Raw genomic sequence first — 20,798 nt, 5'->3', positions numbered from 1 at the left:
CTTCTTCACTGGCTAGTGGGAGGTTCCGTTTTAAAGATTGTTCAAATGGTTGGACGACTCTTGAGGATTTATAGACCTTGTGAATCTCAACTTGATTGTTCTGTACAGTCCCTTAAAACCCATTATTTACAGAGTTCTTGTGACTATCAAAGCACTAGCATTTGGTTTTGGTTGTGAAATCCGTTGTTGATTTTATGTTGAAGAGGTAGTTTCGGCGGGCAGTGATTTTTGCAATCAGAAGGAATCATAGAAACATCTGCTCCTTTCAATCTTAAGGGATAGTTCACCCAAAAATGAAAATGTGATGTTTATCTGCTTACCCCCAGGGCATCCAAGATATAGGTGACTTTGTTTCTTCAGTAGAACACAAATGAAGTGTTCTACTTCTATTTAACTCCAACTGTTGCAGTCTGTCAATCGTATAATGCATGTGAATGGTAACAAAATCTATGAGGATAAAAAAACATGCACAGACAAATCCAAATTAAACTCTGCGGCTTGTGACGACACATTGATGTCTTAAGACACGAAATGATTGGTTAGTGTGAGAAACCGAACAGTATTTATATAATTTTTACCTCTAACACACCACTATGTCCAACTGCCTTGAGCACGCGATCTTCCGGTGCATGAGGGCTGTACACGATCTGATCACAAAACTACACCAGATCGTATACAGACCTCACGCACCGGAAATGGCATATATATACTGTTCGTTTTTTTGCACAAACCGATCGTTTCGTGTCTTAAGACATCAATGTCAGCTTTACTTAAGTGTAATAATTTACATTTTTAGTAGAAACAACTCAGTAAATTTAAGTGAATTTAGTTACAAATTTAGTTTAAGTAATGTGAACAGGGATGATTTGAGTGCAACTAACAACAGTGAAAGTTCATTTTTTTGAGTGTGTTGCAAGACATGTTCTATAATAAAAAGAATTATTAAAACTGCATTAAGCCATGTGATACTGTTCCCCAAGCGGCTTTCTGTGTGCGCGCTCCAAGACGGGAGTGGAACACAAGCAAAGTGAACTTTGAGATTTGGGTTCACGCCTAAACACAGACATATTTCAAAATGCCCAGCTTGAAGAGTATTCGTTAAACAATGTTGGTTACGTCCAGTAGCATTGTCCCCCAGCTGGCCAAAAGCAGTTCAAAAGTGAATTAAATTTGATCAACTCCTTCGAGGACTTCAGATGAAGCTAACTCTGAATCAACATGCAACTATGCTTAATTTTCTATATATCCTAATCATGTTAACATGTATTCATTACTTCAAGGAGCTCATTGTTTCTGCCTTATATGAATACACCTTTAGTTAATTGCGTGATTGATTTACATTTCTGAAATCCATTACTTGGACTCAGTCACCTCTGATAACAGATCACTCTAAATTGTAACGTAGACATGCATTTTCTGTGAAACGATAAGCATTGAATATGCGAAAAACGCTACAAATAAATGTGACCGCTTCCACTGATTGTAGATCAGCCCGGAGCACCCTTAATAGATTTGAAGCAGTGGTTCTCAAACTGGTGGTCTGATGATTTTAAGTGATTTGGGTGATTTAAAAGAAATTAATACTTTACAATGTGGTTCATTACGAGCCAAGAACCAATTTTGGTGCCATATAGAACCTTTTTTTTTTTTTTAGAGTGTATATTAACATTAGTCAAAACAGCAGCTAACAAAGGACAATGAAAAATACTTTAACAGTATTTTTTTGAATTGCGAATATAACCATATGTCCAGTTTTACATTTCAAGTTGTGCAAATGATCAAGTTGTTCATTTGTTCGATTATTTAGTGCATGAACTGTAACAGAATCTAAACTTATTGTGAAGTGTCACCAAATAATTACTAAATGTATTCTTTGATAATCTTGATGAAGCAAATCTGTGAAATCCTGTTCTTAGGGTTCCTCACACAAATACCATTTTTTTTTGGTCTGTTAAACTCCGTTTTGGACTGTATTTGATTTATTATATTCATGCAGGAAAGAAACGATCATAAAGTACTTTGACATGTCATCATCAATTGTTGGAAGCACTTGCTCCCCAATATCTGTTAAAATGCACGGAAAAACGAATGACTCTGAATTCCTCACATGGCTTATGTGATATTTTTAGTATGGTGGCGGTGTGCTGTCGGTCGAGTGAGCTTACGGATTGCACAAACCGCCTGACTTCTGACTTCTTGCTTTCTTGTTGAGGAGTGCAAGTTGGGGGTGGGAAGGTAAAAACTATTATGTGAAGGTCACACAATCATCCGCATTGTTTGGAGATAAAGTTTTAGGCTTTGGCTTTATGGGTGATGCTGAACATGACCCAGTGCTTTCTTGTCTTTCGTTATTCTTCTGCATTTCAAGTAACACATGCCTAGTGTGGCGTGCTAATCCGCGCAGGTCAGCGGGGAAGCCGTGGTATGCCGTATCCTCATGCAAATTATGTCGACGGACAAGGTTGATATCTTACAGCTGTACTCGTGGGGTTCGTTTGTTTTGACTGTCTTCTGCTTAACCCAATCATATTTTTCAGTATCTGAAATCTTTGTTCCCCACTTTAGTATTTTCTCAGACAAGAAGAGTTTTAAAACGATTAAAGCGAATTTTCTTCTGTCATGGGTGAGTTGGGAGAGAGATTTACTGTTATCTTACCTGGCTATCGCTCAGCACAAAATTACACTGACTGACTATCGGGGGTTTTCTGGAGGAGTTCCCAGAGTCATTAGGAAAGTAATGTTAGGGAAGTCTGCGTTGGTTTCAAATGTGTAATTAATTTGAGGCAATAAGTAATACATTTTTGGTTGCAGTCTCCTGGAGAAAAATTGTGCTACAGTAAGAGGAAAGATTTGTGCATTGCTAATTTAGGAAAACCCATCATATCTTTTAGCTTAAAATGGAAACTTAAAACCTCTACATATCTTTAGTCTTTCAGATCCTCTTCAAACACGCACACACACATTCTCTCAGTCGCAAGGAAAATGTCAAAGCTCCATGTCAGTCCAGGGATTTTAGAGGGATTCACTTAAATGTTGGTGAAAATCCCAGATTTTGTTTCAGTAGACACTGAAAATTGGACATGTTGTGGGACTTTTTCCACCTGCAGTTCTTCACTTGCGTCCCATAATATTCCAAGATTTTCTGCATTAAGGGAGCTTAAACTTTGTATTCCACTTAAATTAAGACACAGATTTCGTGGCACATATGGTACTACATAGTTTGCCATTAAAATATTAGGAGATTGATTTGTAGGCCGTTTATTTTAAATAGCTAACTGCCCAGATCAGAGCCTTTTTCATCTTGAAAAGCTTCTTAATGCTGCAATCAGACTTTACTTTGACCTTTCGTATATAGTCATTATTTCTAATTTGACCCCACTGGTATCATACTTGGAGTAGTGTCACATAACAGCTCTAAAATAAATAACAGCTGGTCCTGTAGTTCAGGGCATACCGAGTAATAGTTGGTTGATTTTCTAGATGGGACAAGCTTAGATGTCTTAGATGTAAACCATGTGACTGCATTTGACCAATTACCCTTATCAACCTCTCCAGCTCTCTCTCTCTCTTTTTTTTAAAACTACTAATACTGATCTAGCATCTAATCAGCTTAAGCTTCACTGCATATCATAATGTTGATGTAATAGTGTTTTGGGAAAATCAGAATATTGTGCTCTTTCGCAAGTATTGATGCATGTACGTTTTTATTTTTAATTGAATATAGTAGATACTTTTAATTCAAAAGCATGTCAGGACATGATGTTGAACCATTACAGATCATTAGATTCAATAATGAGTACAAAAACACTTTGTTCTAAAAAACTAAATGTACTATTATTTTTATTTGATTGTGTCCAAACTCAGGTTGTGTAAAAAGAATCTCTATTTAATTTAAAATGGTAATGAAAATTGAATTGAGAAAACAACTTTCCCTTGAGCTTTTGATATATAAAAGGTCATCTTAATATAAGAATATCCTGTAAGTTTTAGAACTGAAAACTTCCTTGTTAGTCAAAGAAAAGCTTTTATTAAAAGCTGGTTCCGCAAACGATTTGTAAACACACCGGTCGAGACAGGATTTGGAGACAGAATGACAATGTTATTAACCATAACTTACCACAGAGTATCCTTTGTATTTGATGTGTTGTTGGTTCATTGTCCTGCGATGCGGGATTAGACTAGAACATGTCCCTTACATGGGGCTATACAGGGCTCACAAATCCCAACGCCCTGGGGCTAATGTGTTTTCCAGTCGGGCTACCAAAATGTATCACCGCCCTGCCCGACGGGTTATCTTAAATAGTGAAATAACATTCCTTTCTTGATGTGCATTGTTCACTCTCTTGACAATACAACCGCGGAAGTTTTGAACATGCTGATTTGTGTGCAGTGAAGTTTTGCTGATGCACGTGTGTGTGTGTGTGTGTGTGTGTGTGTGTGTGTGTGTGTGTGTGTGTGTTAGTGATGCACGGTTCGCTGTTATATCCACCGATCGGGCCGGCCAAGTAATAAAAAAATAACATTCCAATTATTTGCGGGTGGATGAGAGAAAAATCATTGTGTTTGTTTGATAAAGACATTTTGCGAGCCTTGTGGGCGATTCATTCCGGTTGCCGTTTTTCCACACGATTTCAAAACAATTATAATATGCAAAACTGTTATCCAATCAAAGCAGTGGGTGTTTACTTTCAAGTCTTCAATGCGGCACACCCGTAAAAACCGAACACTCCAGGAGCTAGGCTCAAAACCAGGGTAGAAAATAGCCTATTACTTATTATTTATGATGTATTTGAATGTAAAAACACACAAACGTCATAATTTGACCTCAGACAAGAGTATAAAAAAATGTAAAAAGCCAGTTCATGACCCCTTTAAGGACAGTTTAAAGTCTCCTTGTCATATGCGTCCCGTTAACGTCTTGCAAAAAACATCAAACATCACTGTCATGGATGGTTATAATGAATTGATGTGTATTTGTTGGGAAAATGCTACACTGAGTCATTCCCAGTCATTCATCAGATTGGCTTTTGAGACTGTTATTTACCACAAGCTGTTTTGATTGTTGGAGACTTTGGGCTTGATTGCCATTTTTTTGAATGCTTTGTGTTTGTTTTCTGGTGCTCTTTGCATTTCCTTCCAGACTCTTAGAGAGAAGCTTTGGATGCCATCAAAAGGAACGCTTCTCTAGCCATTTGATTGGATGGGAACTCTGAAGTATTGGCAAGCCACTCAGAATTGCCATGTACCCACCACACAAGTGCACACAAACACACTCAATCACACACAGTTGCACACCATGTTTTTATTGTCCATGATTTATTTGGATTCTGAAGATGTAGCCAATTTCTCAACCGTCCCTCCTTGCCGTCTTTCTCAGTCGTTCTATACCAAAACCAATGCGAGGGCCTTCATATGTCTAGCGATGGCAGTTCAGATTCAGCACATGAAGTTCAATGAAGTGTTAAATCGGGTTTTCAAACTGCGTATCCATGGAAAGTTTGAGAGAAAACATATTTTTTAGGGCTATCATAGTTCATGTGTTAATTTAAGATATTAATTTAAAATGTTTAATGCAACAGTTTCTCTTTGCAACTATCACCTATAGCTGTGGGTTTATGAGGCACTATTTAACTTTGGGATGATATTTATGGTATAACAATTCATTTGAATCAAATTATTTCTCTTAAATGTTTACATCTAACATTTAATCTAGTAGTGTCAGGGGAAACAAAAGATTCACAGTGATGCAACGTAAAAATATTGAACAGATAATGTTGATCATCATTAGTTTTGACTAGTACAATGACAATACAAAAGCCTGTTGCATTTATAATATGAAACATCCTATTTTTCTCACACAGTATAAATGAGTCTCTTAAAATGGGATTGTCATATTTGGGGGTCCTTGTCTAAATACATTTCTGTTCTATATAACGCATGCTATTTATATGGAAAATAAAAGGCGTCCTAATACTTAAGGGCTTTTCACACTGCGCTTAACCCCAGATTATCCTCATTCTAACCACCACTTTTAACCCTGGTAAAGGAACATTTCAAAATTGTAATTTAGAGAAGAGGAAGTGTTGCGTTCGGTTCGGTTGCGTTTGTCGCCATGTCGTCCAGACGCTGTTATTTTCATCCCGGAGTCAAATCACCTTTGTTTGGCCTTCAGGGGCTGTAGTATGAGCGCGTTCATCTCCCCGTTATGGTAAGAGGCGTGACCTTTCCGGGCAACGCGTGTAAGCTGCTGTCGAATCACAACACAGGAACCGCTGGCACAATCAGAACTCGTTACGTATTTCTGAAGGAGGGACTTCATAGAACGAGGAAATTCTCAGGCCGTTTTGAGGACAGTGAAAACAGCAGTATACAGAGAAGTAAATTGTGTGAAAAATACTGTTTTTTTACACATGAAACATGAACACATGTTATATTGCACACTGTAAACACAATCAAAGCTTCAAAAAAAACACGAAAAACGGGACCTTTAAAGTAAGATGCTTGGCAACAGACAACCAATCACATACTCATATTTGCATGCTTTGAACAGTTACGGAAACACTACACATTATATAAACAGTGAATTCAGTGTTTGAGAGAAAAAAATGTCAAATGCTGACAGAAAATATGACAATTTGAGAGAAGGAGACCTTTATAGTCTGATGTATCCATTCAGTATAAACTTGATGTTACAGTTGGCAATACGAGGGTGTGCAATTCTAGAGCTTTGAGTGGATGAACGTAGCATGTGACCCGTTTACATCAATGACACTGACCCCACAAATAAGAACATTAACCCAGGGTTTAGGAATGTACAATGTGAAACGTCAGCTTATGAATAACCAGGATTACTTGTGAGCAGTGTGTAATGTCAAGCAAGATAACCCAGGATTCAGTTTACCCAGGGTTTAGAATGAGTTGGGCTACCTGAATGGTCCTGAGTTAAACTATTTCAAGTGTGAAAAGCCGTTAAAAATATGGTAAAACAGACTAATTAGAGCATCAAGTAGCACACATTGGATTTGCGAGGAAAACTTGATTTCAAAACTTGAGAATGAATTCTCTGTAACCGTAATCAACTGTGTTGGCGGTAGCCTTTTCCTGGATCTGTACGGTCTCTTTTCTCAGCTATCTCTGTATTGGTCTTTCACATATTTTCGCTTTTCTTTCCTATTCCTATCCTAGCTGACACAGTCTCAGTAAACTGTAAGATGTCAGTGGCCCCAACGTAGGAGCAACTGCGAGTTCTCCAGCTAACTTCAAATCTGCTGTTCAGCCCTTTGGCATTTATAATCACAGTTTTTCCTTTTTTTTTCTTTCTTCTTCTTCTAGTTATTGGGGAAGTGACAAGCTGTAAACCTTGAAGTTTTCAAAGATGACTTCAGCCTACTAATGTACTTTTCTTTTATTTGTTCACTTTGTTCATGCTTTCTTTTAATCTTTTCGTTCATCAAGCCTACTTTTGAAACTCCGTTCAGGCTGTAAATTGCAGATTGTGCGACGAGAATGCAGGGATAGAAAGCCATTTTAATGCAGACAAGGTTGTCATCACCTCCTTTTGAGAAGGGCCGTGCAGTGTCATCCAACATTTCTAATGAAAGAGCGTTAAACTTCAAACATATCCAGAACTCTTTGTGGTTTTCTCTGCTTATTGCACTGTAAAGGACAGCATTCATTCTGGAGAATGTCACTTTTTATTGCCGTTCGCAGTCGTCTTGCCACAGGACTAAAAGAACGTTTTAGCTCAAACATGTCCCGTGAGGCGATTGCCTTGAGTTTAATCGGTTTTGACAATTAATATGTGGTGGTGGGTAAGGATAGTTGACTGTCGCTGTCGCTGTTTACACCTGGTATTAAGATGCGTCTTAGTCGATCGGATCACAAGTAGACGAGGAAGAAACCTTCCTGTTTACCCCTGGTGTTTTAATTTGTCTCTTTCAACCACTTCTGTCCTGATTTCTTCGAGGGGAGAGTCTATGGGCGGGTAAATGTGTATAGACCTTTTCAGATCTTTCAATCTAATGGATGAAATAAACTCACACAATTTACATATGAACCTGCACGGAGATGACGGAAAAACGAAGAGCAGCAGCTTTCATTTCTGCTCTGACAGCCGCAAGGCCATGCTGAATGCTGTGAGTGTGTGTTAGAAATCAGGAATGGTGAGGGAACATTGTGCACGGTAAGTTTTTCGTCTTCAAACCAAACTTGGGACTTCAGCTGACAAAGTTTAAATCCCGTCTGGCTTGTGCACTTCCCATTATGTTTACACATTAGGTCAGTAGGTGGAGAGTAGGCGGTGTTTTGTGGCTGTTTGAACAGTTGTCCGAATGAATGTCTACACTACGAAAGCAATCCGGTCGAATCGTTTTCGACTACCTCTGGATGTGATCGAAAGTGGACAAGCTCAGTGTTTTAGACCCAGTTTACACCAGTATTTAGCATCATTCACTTGTGATCTGATCAACTAAAGTTTGGTGCATACTCCGCAAGAACAAAGAAATGTGTTCGTTCTTGTTCTAGCCACCTCGAGAAAACGAAGTTCGTTCTGGCCAGGACATGCCATTCTCCACGAGAAAAGCAGGTGCCGAACTTCTGCGGAGTCATTAGAGGCCCTGCCCACTAGGGTTGGGTACCGTTCACATTTTAACCGGTATCGGTACCGGTACCCGAAATTTGGTACCGGTACCCAACGGTACCTTTTTACAGTACTTTAGGGGTTTACATCATTAACTATAAATAACCTGTAAGTAATTTATAGAAGTGTTATTGACATTATGCCAGAGCTACCCTGGTCTCTGTCTGCCATTGTCTGTGATGTTTGTATACTGTAATATTTACTAGATAGTAGGCTACTAGGTACTTAAATTGAATTAATAAAAACAACCATATTATTTTTTTCTTTTTAATTTAATTTCTATGAAAAGATTTCCCACAAATTATGTGCTGTGTATTTTCTGGTAATCAAATGAAGACATAAGACCTTAATTTAATGTATCTTTTAATATAATTAAACTTTTTTGTCAAACAAAGTGCTGCACAACTGAGCTTTATATGGTTAAAATTAAAACATTTAAACAGAACATTTTTAATTTATTACTTAAAAATTTAAGTTTTGATTATTATTATTATTACATTTGTGTTTGTATTATTAATTGAGACATATCTAAATTCTACTGTTCAACAGTGATGTATTTGTCTAGATAAACCGGACTTTTATTTTGACGAGTTGTCGTTCCTTTGAGTTTCTGTGTTTTATATGACGGTAGTTTTTCTCAAATGACACGGTAAAATACTCCTAAAGTGACTCTCAGTGGCTCTGGAGATGACGTTCATGTGTTCATGTCCTCATATGAGACGGCAGAGATGGGAACACGCGACCGTCATAGTGATAGTGAGCGCGATTAGTGAGTGTGTGTGTGTGGTAAACCGCGCTTCTACGGCATTCATTCGCACAGAGACACGCAGGATTCATATTTAAATAGTCTTTTTGTGGTTTAATATTCACAGACACTAGTCTATATCACCAGATGCGTTCTCGGTTACCGAAATTTGGTACCGACTGATTTAATGTGAATCGGTACTCGGTAGTACCGACGTAATTCGGTCGGTGCCCTTAAAAGTACCGAGTTCGGTACCCAACCCTACTGCCCACTGCAGCACGCAGTTTCTCGGACACCCACAAGAAAAAAAGTTTGCTCAGGTGATGTCGAGAACTAGCTGTGAGAACTCCCAAACCAGGGCTGCGAGAACAAAATTACGTAATTTTGTTCTCGCCGCCCTGGGAGCCCTAACGGAGTATGTAATGGCCTTAAAACGCATCTTAATACCAGGTGTAAAATGGCCTCTGAGAAGGTTTTAGTATGCTGTACTCTGGCTTGCTAAACTGTAAAACGGTAAAACCCTTTTGGAGAATTTGATGCTGAATGTAAATTCTTCCTTTCAGGCTGCATCTATACGCTCGACTTGTTCGGACAACACAATGTCCGGTTGATTATGAAAATATGTAGCTTTGTGTCTTCCCTGATATTTACAGGATGCCCCATCACAGTATTTCAGATCATGAATCACATTTGGTCCTGATAAACATTAAGTTTTGTTGTTTATGTGTTGTGTAATGAGGTCATAATTAAATGAAGATTTATTTACTGAAGCTCTGAGAGTCTTTTATTCCAGATGTTTTTACTGACGTTTTGGCATTGTCAGCCGACACCGACTGGTTTGATCTGAGCTCTTAGATCTTTAGGATTTGTTGCTACAGTAGGCAGACGAAATTTGCATTTTGGGAGAATGTTTTAGCAGTTGCTCAGTTAAATGTGTTCATATTGACAGACATTGAATTGTACCGATTGCTACTCAAGAGTCTCTTCTTTGAAAGAAGTATTATATGCTCACAGAGGTTGCATTTATTTGATAAAATATACAGTAAAATGGAGGTGTATGTATAATAATGTAGTGTAAATGGATGGATACTGTAGGAAGAGATCTAAACAAACTAGTTGAGCTCACTAATTGACTAGTCGATTTTTGGACACAGTTGATTAGATGACCGTCATGACCCATGACTAATGTGCCATGACATCCATTGTTGCCTCAGGTCCTGAGCGAGGCCTGAGCAATCATTATTGGCAATTCTGTCACTATTGTCTTTACCAGACATTAACTGTGCTAACAGTCGGAGTTCAGTGTCTATACCAGAAACATTTGCATGTTCCAAATCAGCGAAAAGATTGCAGTAATGTTTTTGACATATGCACACGTACATACACCTATATGCACATCATCTTTTTCTGACATGTCGGCTCCCACACATACACTGCGGCATAAAGGATGCAGCAGTGCATGCTGGGATACAGAATGAACCCGTTAACCCGCCACGGCCCCTCGGCTGTCTGATGCAAGAATGCCCCCTATGGAGAAACATGCACACACTCATACATTTACAGCAACAGACACTCACTTTTTAATGTCTGTTTTTGAGTATCTAAATAAATCTTTCATAAGCACCCAGGCAGAGGAGACAAATTTGTCTTCGGCACATATATTTAGTTCATGAGGTTTATTTAATTTATTTGAGTCAAGAGATACAAGAAGAAACTTTTCGGGGAAAAAATTACCGCTCCCCTTTTAATCAAAGATTAAAGATAATGCATTTGCTCACCCAGAAATTAACATTGAACATTGACTGAAAACGAGTTGTGAATGAATCCAACTAGATCAACTAATTAATTGAAAAGATCTTTCGCTGTATCCGGTCGGCAAAACCCCGAACACATCTTCCTTTCTTAAAAATGACTTCAGTGGCGTTCTTTTCTCAAAGGAAAGCTTAACTCAAGTCTTCCAGAGTCGCGGCAAAAGCCGATTTGAAAGACCGCTGTTCGCCAGCTTTTTTGTTTACGAGTAAAGGTCCTTTCACACTGGACGCGATTTTGACGCGCGAATTATTCGTGCGATGGTTTTATTTTTTGATCAGCTGTTTGTGTAATGAGTGCTTTCACACCGAACGCGAATGTGCTGTGGCGAAAAAACGATGTTTATTTTTTCCGTTTCGATGTCGATTTTTTTTTTTTAACACTCGCAGCGACAGAAAAGGCTTAAACCAATCACATACAAGGAAACAAAGGTGACGAAATGTCCAATTGATGTCACTAGCCATTCAATCAACATTAACCTTTGCCAGGTGTCCCATTTCTCACGAGATTACAGCTGTAGTTGTGTTTACAGCTGTACAGATGCAGCTGTGTTTGCCCACTATAGGCTACAGATATTATATTCAATAAATTGATTTTTTTTTTATCTAATTGCGTCCGCGACTATGGAAAGTGAATGTGTTTCCGTCAGTACGACTGTGGCACTTAAATGTTTGTGACTCAACTGGAAACACAGCAGCTCCGGATCGAGCCGTTCCTTTAGAGAGTGTGTGTGTGTGTGTGTGTGGTTTGTCTCGTCAGATGCGCTGCTACCGTCTCTGTCTGGAGGAGCTCCTCAAATTGTCCCACGGACATTTGAAAGTAAGTGTGGAACCGGCCATGATAAAGTTTTAGCTCCTGTACGAAATTAGCATCCTCCACTTCAGACTCTCTGTTCTTTAGACTGGGTACACCCAAAACCTTCTTCTCTGTCTTTTAAAGAAAATTAAAAGCTCGTCTCCACTGAATGATTACGTGTCCGTGTTTCTCAGCTCTCGGTGCGAATGTTTTGGAATGTTGGAGTTCTGAAACGTCGCAAACTCGCGACGCGGCTGGTGTGAATGGTTTTGACGCGAACTATTCGCACACGAAATATTTGCTTTTTCCGCTTCGCTTTTTCGTTACGCGTCCGGTGTGAAAGGGCCTTAACACGCGGAACCGCTGCAACTCTGCCGTCATTATGTTAAGCCCGCCCACCGATTCCATACACGATGTGATTGGCCCGACCAGTGTTTGGTTATTCCAGCTCGCAAGCCAACGGAGAGTTGCTAGATGCCCCTGGATGCAAATTAGATTTGCTGCCGCTAGGGTGCGTCTACATTTCTAGGTAAACTGTTCATATCACTTAAGAAGACTTCACATAAATGACATGTGGACCAATTTTAGGATGCTCTTTTTGTAATTTTGGAGCTTGACAGTCCCAGCCTGAAATATATTCTTCAGAAAAAAAGAAAAAAATTCATATGATTTAAAATGACAGGGTGAGTAAATGATTTCCAGATTTGGGTGAACTATTCCTTTTAATGTTTCTTTCATGTTGTCATCATCAGAATTGTTGTATGACTGTTTAAATTCTATTTTAATCTAGAGGAAATGGCACAGTGTGCAACTGCTGGTGTTCTGACCTGGTTTATGTGGCGTGTAGGTTGCACATGATTTACCCTGTGCATTTCAGTATATATTTTTATCCCTCCAACACACCGGAGAACATTTGTTAAATGATAGATGGAATCCTGCAGCAGCTGTGTGTGCGTGTGACTGCAGAGCATGCAGCTTAACACCCTGCATATATCACACATGCAACTTGTGTGCATGAATGTCTAAATATCTCACATGTTGCATTAAATCAATGTGCAATACTGTATGTGCAACTTCACTTGCTTTGGTGCATTCTTGTTGTTTTAGATATCAAAGACCTACAAACCAAAGACCCAAAACGTCATCAGAGATACGGAGCACTAGCACAGAGATTAGTGCGTTTTATAATCCGGAACTCCGTGTAGAGCGACAGGAGTCAAATCCTCAGTTCTGTGTGGTGTGTGTGAGTGTGCTGAATCTGATTACCAGCCCTACGCATTACACTTCTGGGTCAAATTCAACTAGTATGTCTTGAGTATAATTTGCAATGTTTACTTTATGGACTTAACCTTTGGACAGAATCAGTTTGGAAATTACCAGGGATATGCCCCCCCCATATTTATAAGGTTTGGTTGGAGACTAAAAATGTGAAATGGACTTAAGCAATTGATAAATATACTGTTTTTTTAATACATTTATTTCATGCACGGATTACTTTCAAGCTCATGGCACAATTTTAGCATGTTTCCCAGCATTCAAAGTAGAGCTGGGCGATATATATAGAGTTTGTACGATACATCCAATGTTGGGAAGGTGACTTTGGAAATGTAATAGGTTACAGATTAAAAGTTACCCTATTTAAAATGTAATAAGTAGTGGAACTATTTAAATTACTTTATTAAAGTAATGTAACTGATTACATTTGATTACTTTTCTAAATATCTAACAAATGTTTTCAACTGTTTCAACAAACCAGGCGGGGTTAACCTTACAGTAGGACTCAACACTGATTGCTGTCAGTGTCTTTCAAGATCCTTCAGCACTTTAGCACCTCTTTTATTTTATTTATTGTTATGATTTTAAATAAACCTCAGAACAATCTCAGTTTAATAGCTATGGTACTGTTTTTGAAATCAGATCTTTGCATAACTTTGATAGGGAACACTGGCATCTAACAAATCTTAAAAAAAGAGAACCAATCAAAAGCATGCCATTTCATTGCCCATCAAAAACTGCAAGCAAAGCAACAGATCAATATAAATTCGACATATATCTAGCACAGCACAAACAGTTTTTTTTTTTTATAAATAAAAAGAAAAATGAATAGAATAGTTAAGTGCTAGTCTTAAAGGAACATTTGGGACTTTAGCTTATTCACCTTATCCCCCAGAGTTAGTTAAGTTCATACATCCCATTCTCATCTCCGAGCCATAACTCTGTCTGACACACCCACCGCTAGCTTAGCTTAGCACAAAGACTGGAGGTAAATGGCTCCAGCTAGCCTACTGCTCAATAAGTGACAACGCCAACATTTTCCTATTTACATGTTGTGTTACAAGTTTTTTGAAAATGGCTACAAACTAGGCTGCTCGAATTGATCCATCAGGTGGGAATGGTCCAGGAAAAGGTCTGTGAGAGTGATTTCGTGCCTCTTTGGGATGGCACTCGTCACTTGCAGAACGCAAGCTTCTGGAGGGTGCTCAAGTCTAAACAAGTGAGTTTAGATATATTGGTGCAGAGCCTGTGGTTGATTTTGTAGGCAAGCTCTAGTGCCTTGAATTTCTTCGGCTTGTTGAAGACCACCCTCGCTGCTGCATTCTGGGTCAGTTGCAGGGGTTTGATAGTGCATGCCGGCAGTACCCTTTGTGTCGATATACAGTAGTTTGATATGAGTGCATCTGAAAAATTGCGGCATTGCAGGGGAAGGTGCATAATCCACTTTGTCCTAAACATGAGCCATGCTTTATATTCAACCGAGAACATTATTATGTGTGCGTATATTAAGCATTTTAAAAAAGCTGTACAATTTATGTCAATTTATGTATAGTTAACACGTTAAGTGAAAGATTTCTGACATTAACATGTGCTGACCGATAGATACTTGCGCTGTTTAATGCGTTTGAGATGCGTTTTCCTTAGTGCATGACTTCAATTTCACAGCTATATTCTCCATTTGTAAATGTTAGAAAGTTATACAAAAATTTCCATTTTGCTGTTCGGAGTGGACAAGACTTCTGCAGGCAAATCTCTGCTAAACGTCACAGACTTGTGATGGAGGGCAATAATTCTGACTAAAATATACATATTACTAAAATATTTGTTGTTGAACAATAAATGTTACATATGTAGAATTTAAAATCTACAAGTAAGTGTATTTTTGTGACAATTGTAATGGGGTAATCAAATGTAGGCTAATTTATATAATTTAATATAGTTTTTATTTCTAGTTTAGTGAATTAAAAAAAAAAACATTATTTTAGTTTTTAGATTGCAATGTTAGAATGTAATGTGAACATTGTTTGTAGGACAACATTAGGCAGAATTTTAAAAAAAAAATAAATGCAGATTGTTTTTATATCCAAATAGAAAAACCTAGAAAATACTAAGACATATACAGTATATCGCCATTCAACCAAAAAACAGAGATATGATTTATTTTTTGTTGGTCATATCGCCCAGCTCTAGATCAAAGCACCAAATGAGAGTAAAAATCTTAACAGACATGTATTGCTCAAACATTGCTTATATCCATACTTAGAGAAATTAGTGATTTAAACTTATGTGGTAGTGAGAAATTATGTGGTTTAAAATTAAAACGTTTCAACCTGTATTTGTTTTCTCTTTTGTTTGGGGCCTTTCTTCATATTAAAGTGTCTTTTTGGTACGCAATGATCCGATCTGTTTTAATGGTGTGAGGACAATGTAAACGCTTCTCACACAATCGTATACACACCTTTCCTTAGTGTTTGCACACCATCGGTGGAGTCTCAGGTGTCATGTCCTCAAGGTCACGCATTGTGAACAGTATAGTGATATCACTCTGGCAAGCTCATGAGAGTATATGTTTGACAGAGAAACGTCTGCATAATGAGGTATGAATCCTCAATATTGTGGTGTATTGTATATTTTACATTTTTAAATGTGTACTAGCATATAGGTGGCCTCAAAGCTAATACATATGGACTAAAATACAATTTTATTGGGGTCTTTAATATGAAGCCAGTGTGTTTGTTTGGTCGAGTTTGTTGCCATAGCACTGGCTCTGTGAATGGGTTTCATTTAAATGACAAAACCGCTAACGGAAGCCCCTGCTGCACTGTGGAGTATTGGCAATAAAGCTGTAATCATTCACATTAAAACCTTTACTTGCCAATTGGCCGCCATGATTTCTGTTTTATATTTAAAATTTAGGCCCGATTATGACCTTTTCAGCTCCAATTGCAAACATGCATTGCTTCAAAAGACTCATTAAAACTAGATATTATATTAAGAGTAGTACTTGCGTTTAATGTGATAGGAACACAATAAGGTCATAGTATGTTGTTGGTGATGATAAAACAACAAATGTACATATCATTGCTGTTGGGTGGAAACCTCGTATTTATTTAAACACTATGTCGTCGAAGTTGTTATTGTGACTTTATACACTGATCAGGCATAACATTATGACAGGTGAAGTGAATAACACTGATTATCTCTTCATCATGGCACCTGTTAGTGGGTGGGATATATTAGGCAGCAAGTGAACATTTTGTCCTCAAAGTTGACGTGCTAGAAGCAGGAAAAAGACACCTCAAAGATGTTACAAGGTTTTTGACCAGCGAATGACAGCCAGTGCATTAAGGCAGTAAGTGCATTGCATTACATTTTCATCAACTCACAGGTTATTAAGTTAATTGTAGCTATAAACTACTCTGTCTAGTCTACTCTGTTTTCTTTTTGTTGAAATCTCATGATGCCAAAGATGAAGCTCTATGCACAGGATATTTCAAACAGTATATTTTCTTCAACTGGTCTGCAAAGACTAAGACTGTTTTCCGCTCTTCAAATACAAAAAACGTTAGCCTTTATGGACATAGTGTTTCTTGAGTAAAGAAAACGCTGTACTTACTCAAACATCAGTTCTTTATTTACCCTTGCATTATAAACAAGCAGCTCTAACTGTTCTCGTCACTTCATTCCAAATGGAGGCGGGTGGAGTTATGAGGTTTGACTGACAGTTTGATGAGCCAATGGAGTTACGAGGTTTAGTCACACGCTCTAAAAAATGATTTTCATTGGTTAAATGGACCCACTTTATATTAGGTGGCCTTAACTACTATGTACTAACATTTTAATTAATAATTTGATACAATGCACTTATTGTGTACATACATGTTTTTACGTTGTTCATACATTTTGAAAATTACCTGCATGTAATCACATCTGTAATTTCTGTTGGTACTTTTATAATTTCACTGTTGACAGTTCCCTTACACCTAACCCTACCCTTAAACTTACCCACACCACCACACCTGTCCCTAACTTTGCCCATATCCCACCTCAATATGAGCAAAAGGGTTTTGCAATACAATATGAACACAATAAGTACATAGTCATTAAGGCCACCTAATATAAAGTGAGGCCGGTCAAATATTTGTACAGACATAAAGGATGACAAATAGCATTCATTTTATAAAACAAAAATGACGAAATATAGAGATAGAAGGTTTTGGATTTTGATGGTTTTGTGGTTTTGATATTCTTATTTGCAGCATTTATTTTTACATATTTTTTGGAATTTGATATTTTCCACCTGCCAACCTGTCACTAGTGTGTGCCGTGGCAGTGGTTGGGAAACACTGCTGTAGAGGGTATCTGGAGGGCAGTCATATTTTGAGCCAGAATTAGTTTTCTTTGATGTCTCCTCTTGAGCTGAGCCATGAAACCAAGTCATTTTTTTGTTGAAGACGTGCCAAACAGTCTGAGCTTCTGTTTTCTATGAGGCTCCACATCTCATTCATTTTGGTTGTGCCGTGATTGAAGTCAGGCAGATCCACGGGGCATAAACATGCTGCCACAAGAATTGCTGAAAAATGCCACCTGACAGCTTTTTGAATGTTTTGATCCATCCTGAAGACGAGGCGCAAGATTGAAGTAGCCAAAAATTTGAATTCTTTCAGATCTGTGGCACTTTCAACTTCACTACCTTTCATGTCTAGACTTTCCGTTACCACCATCTAGTGTTACAACCAACAGTAACTAGAGAATTATGGTGCGTTCAAGTCCTCCTGGGAAGTTGAGAAGTCGTGTTTACGATGTCAGGTGCGTTCGTTGGAGCAAGATGGCGGTGTACCTTCTCTTAATTAACTTATTATAACTTAATTATACTTCTAGAAAATGAAGAACAAAGAATGTGCATCAGGTATGTTTTGCTTTAACATATTTTATAATTTTAGGAAGCCACTGTAAATGTTTTTGATACGTTATGATTATATTGTTATATTAAAATGCTATTATATTTTGTGCTGGGAATTAGGTTATTTTGTTGTAAATAAAAAAGCCTGACAATGTCACTGCTAAATACCTATAAAATTGGGATATTCCGCCACGTTTCTCCCTGACACACCCCCAACTCGTAAAGATCTGGAAAATCCAGAGCTTCCCACTCATATTTACTACTTTGTTGTGACGCGTTCATGTGCGCTCAACTCGTAAACACAATCTTTTCGACATGACTTGGACCATTTAACCGTTGGGCTTACTGTTCAGTTGGCATCAGTAATTATAGGTGTAGTGTAAAGTTGCAGCTGGGATCATTTTAACACCAAAAAAGACTAGCGTTGTCATGGGTACCAACTCGGTACTGAAATTTAAAAAAATGCGACATACCAGCATTTCCCTTTAGCATTTTGAGCGCTGTTGAACAGATTCGTAAACACCTCTGATTGGCCATTGTTCACACGCTCATAGACGCGCTGATAGATGCCTGCTTTCAAATGCTCCAAATTAAAAACAATTTTTACAATCAACTTGGATTTTTAAGTCATTTCAACTTAAATTACATTAGACTGACTTGAAGCTGCACTATGTAACTTTTTTCCGTCCACTAGAGGTCGCCTATTCAAAACAACGGCATAGTTTGATGACGCCACGTTTGAGCGCAGAATCTTGGGACATGTGGTCTTCACCTCACAGCCGGTGGAAAAGAATCGGGATAGGACTCGGGCAGAAATCATGTTCATGGATGTGATTATTAACGTTAATGTAGTCTGAAGCAGAGCAGGACCGAGTGTTGTGGAGCTGAGCAAGACCACTGGAGAGATTGTTAATAAGAAGAGCGGTACACACGCCTTGCGAGCAGAGGGACTTTTATTATGCCACAGTCGCCGGCGCCACTTCCGCTTTTCCGGTCATGAGTATGAGGTAACGCAGCTCTGTTTATCATTTTAGATACATCTGAGTGTGTTGAAAATGATGTTATGACGTTACTCTGTGCGTTCTCTCAGCGGCTGCTATGACACTTGTTCACACTGCAGTGAGAGTAAAGCGTTTCTGCAAAATAAAACCGGAAACCGAGGGTAACGCAGATATGACGCCATCGACAGGCGACTCCCTCACACGTCCCGGTTCCTTGGGTAAAATAGCAATTTTCTCACGATTTACAAATAGTTGGAAACATTTGGGATATTGTGAGTACTCAACAGAACTAGATACATAACACTGGCCTAGTGGTTTTTGGATATTTTACTGAAAAAATGTGACTGCACCTTTTTAAAAAAATTATTTGAATTTTGTATAAATTATAATTAGTTTTTTTGAAAATTGCTTATTTATTTTGATGAGTTAAATCTCATTGATCATGTAATTTTTTACAGTGTAGAGGGAAATGCTGGTATCGCCACATTTAAAAAAAAAAATTTATTTCAGTAATAGTTCCAACACTAAAGACACACTTTATTTTTATTTGTACAAATACATAAGGTCGTGAAAACGATATGAAAAATAATCTTTAAAAATCTAAATTATTTTCTGTTTGTTTCTGGTTTTTAGCCAACGTGTGCACAATTTTTGGTTGGATCCAAGAATTTTCAACTCAGTGCATCACCACTAGATCATTTCTGTTAAAACATTTCACCATCTCTCTAATAAAACTGCCTCTCGTATGGTGATTTGTTGCTGTGGCATCTGGTCACTCCTGTCAGATATCCTGACACGGAATACCCCACTGCCACCTGTGATGTGCTTTTCGTGTCCGTGTAGAGCATGTGTGTTAAAATGTTTAATGCAACTGTGCATTTTTGTAACTTTTATTTGTTTAGTACTTATTATGGGGGAAGTTGTTGTCCCGGACACTGGCATGGACATTTATCTATTGATATATAGGACAAAACGGTCTAATTTGTTTCTTTAATTTATGAAAAGTGGCAGGTTGTATCAGATTCACTGAATATTTCCGCTTAAAGTCGTGTTCTTATGACATCAGGAGTTGTGAATTAGCTTACTTTCTCTGGCTCAGGTTTTGTGGCAAGCTTAACTTTTAAATCATAATTTCGGACTGCATTAACAATGAAACATTTGAGTGATTTTTAGCTTGTGATTTTAAGCTTTTATTGAAAACAAGATAAAAAAAAAAGATTCTGAAAATTGTCTAAGATTACTGCGTGTTCATTGGATATATCGATACTTGAAACCATGAGAAATGTAGCGATTTGGCTGGCGTCAAGACTGCAACGTAATGACATCAAATCATTTAAAAAAGGAAACAGCCAAGCAGGCAAAATTACATAAGTTATAATATATAAATCAAATGTGTAAATGTTTGTTACCCGATTGCCAAATCCTTTTTTCATGATTTATAGTATTTGTACAGGCCATACACGCTTTTTCAGTGTCAAGAGTAGCCTATTGTATATAGCAATTAATGGCACATGTAATGTGCGTAACGCTCCAATATAATTATTATGAGAATTATTCTCACAGACAAATCTCTCAATGCGTAAAATTGGCATTGTCCGTCTATTATTACAACATTATAATTATTATGTATAT

The 20,798-nt window shown here is 38.0% G+C and overlaps 1 protein-coding gene across 2 annotated transcripts in view; it reads left to right on the top strand.

The window, feature by feature from the left end:
• The window catches only part of stox2b (storkhead box 2b), a gene marked incomplete at its 5' end in the record, with an annotated part of 67,511 nt that overhangs the window by 4,024 nt on the left and 42,689 nt on the right, over window positions 1–20,798 (top strand). Inside the window, one exon of one of the 2 annotated variants that reach the window (XM_079838335.1) lies at window positions 17,848–18,171. The exons of the other annotated variant lie outside the window; for it this stretch is intronic. Coding sequence (XP_079694461.1) covers window positions 18,147–18,171 — 25 coding nt within the window. Of the gene's footprint in view, window positions 1–17,847; window positions 18,172–20,798 lie in introns of those variants that run through there. 2 annotated transcript variants of the gene reach the window in all.

This window comes from Gobio gobio (genome assembly GCF_949357685.1).
Source record: "Gobio gobio genome assembly, chromosome: 16".
Lineage (NCBI taxonomy): Eukaryota > Metazoa > Chordata > Actinopteri > Cypriniformes > Gobionidae > Gobio > Gobio gobio.
The sequence above is the reverse complement of the archived record's forward strand: the minus strand, read 5'-3'. Positions and strand labels throughout refer to the sequence as shown.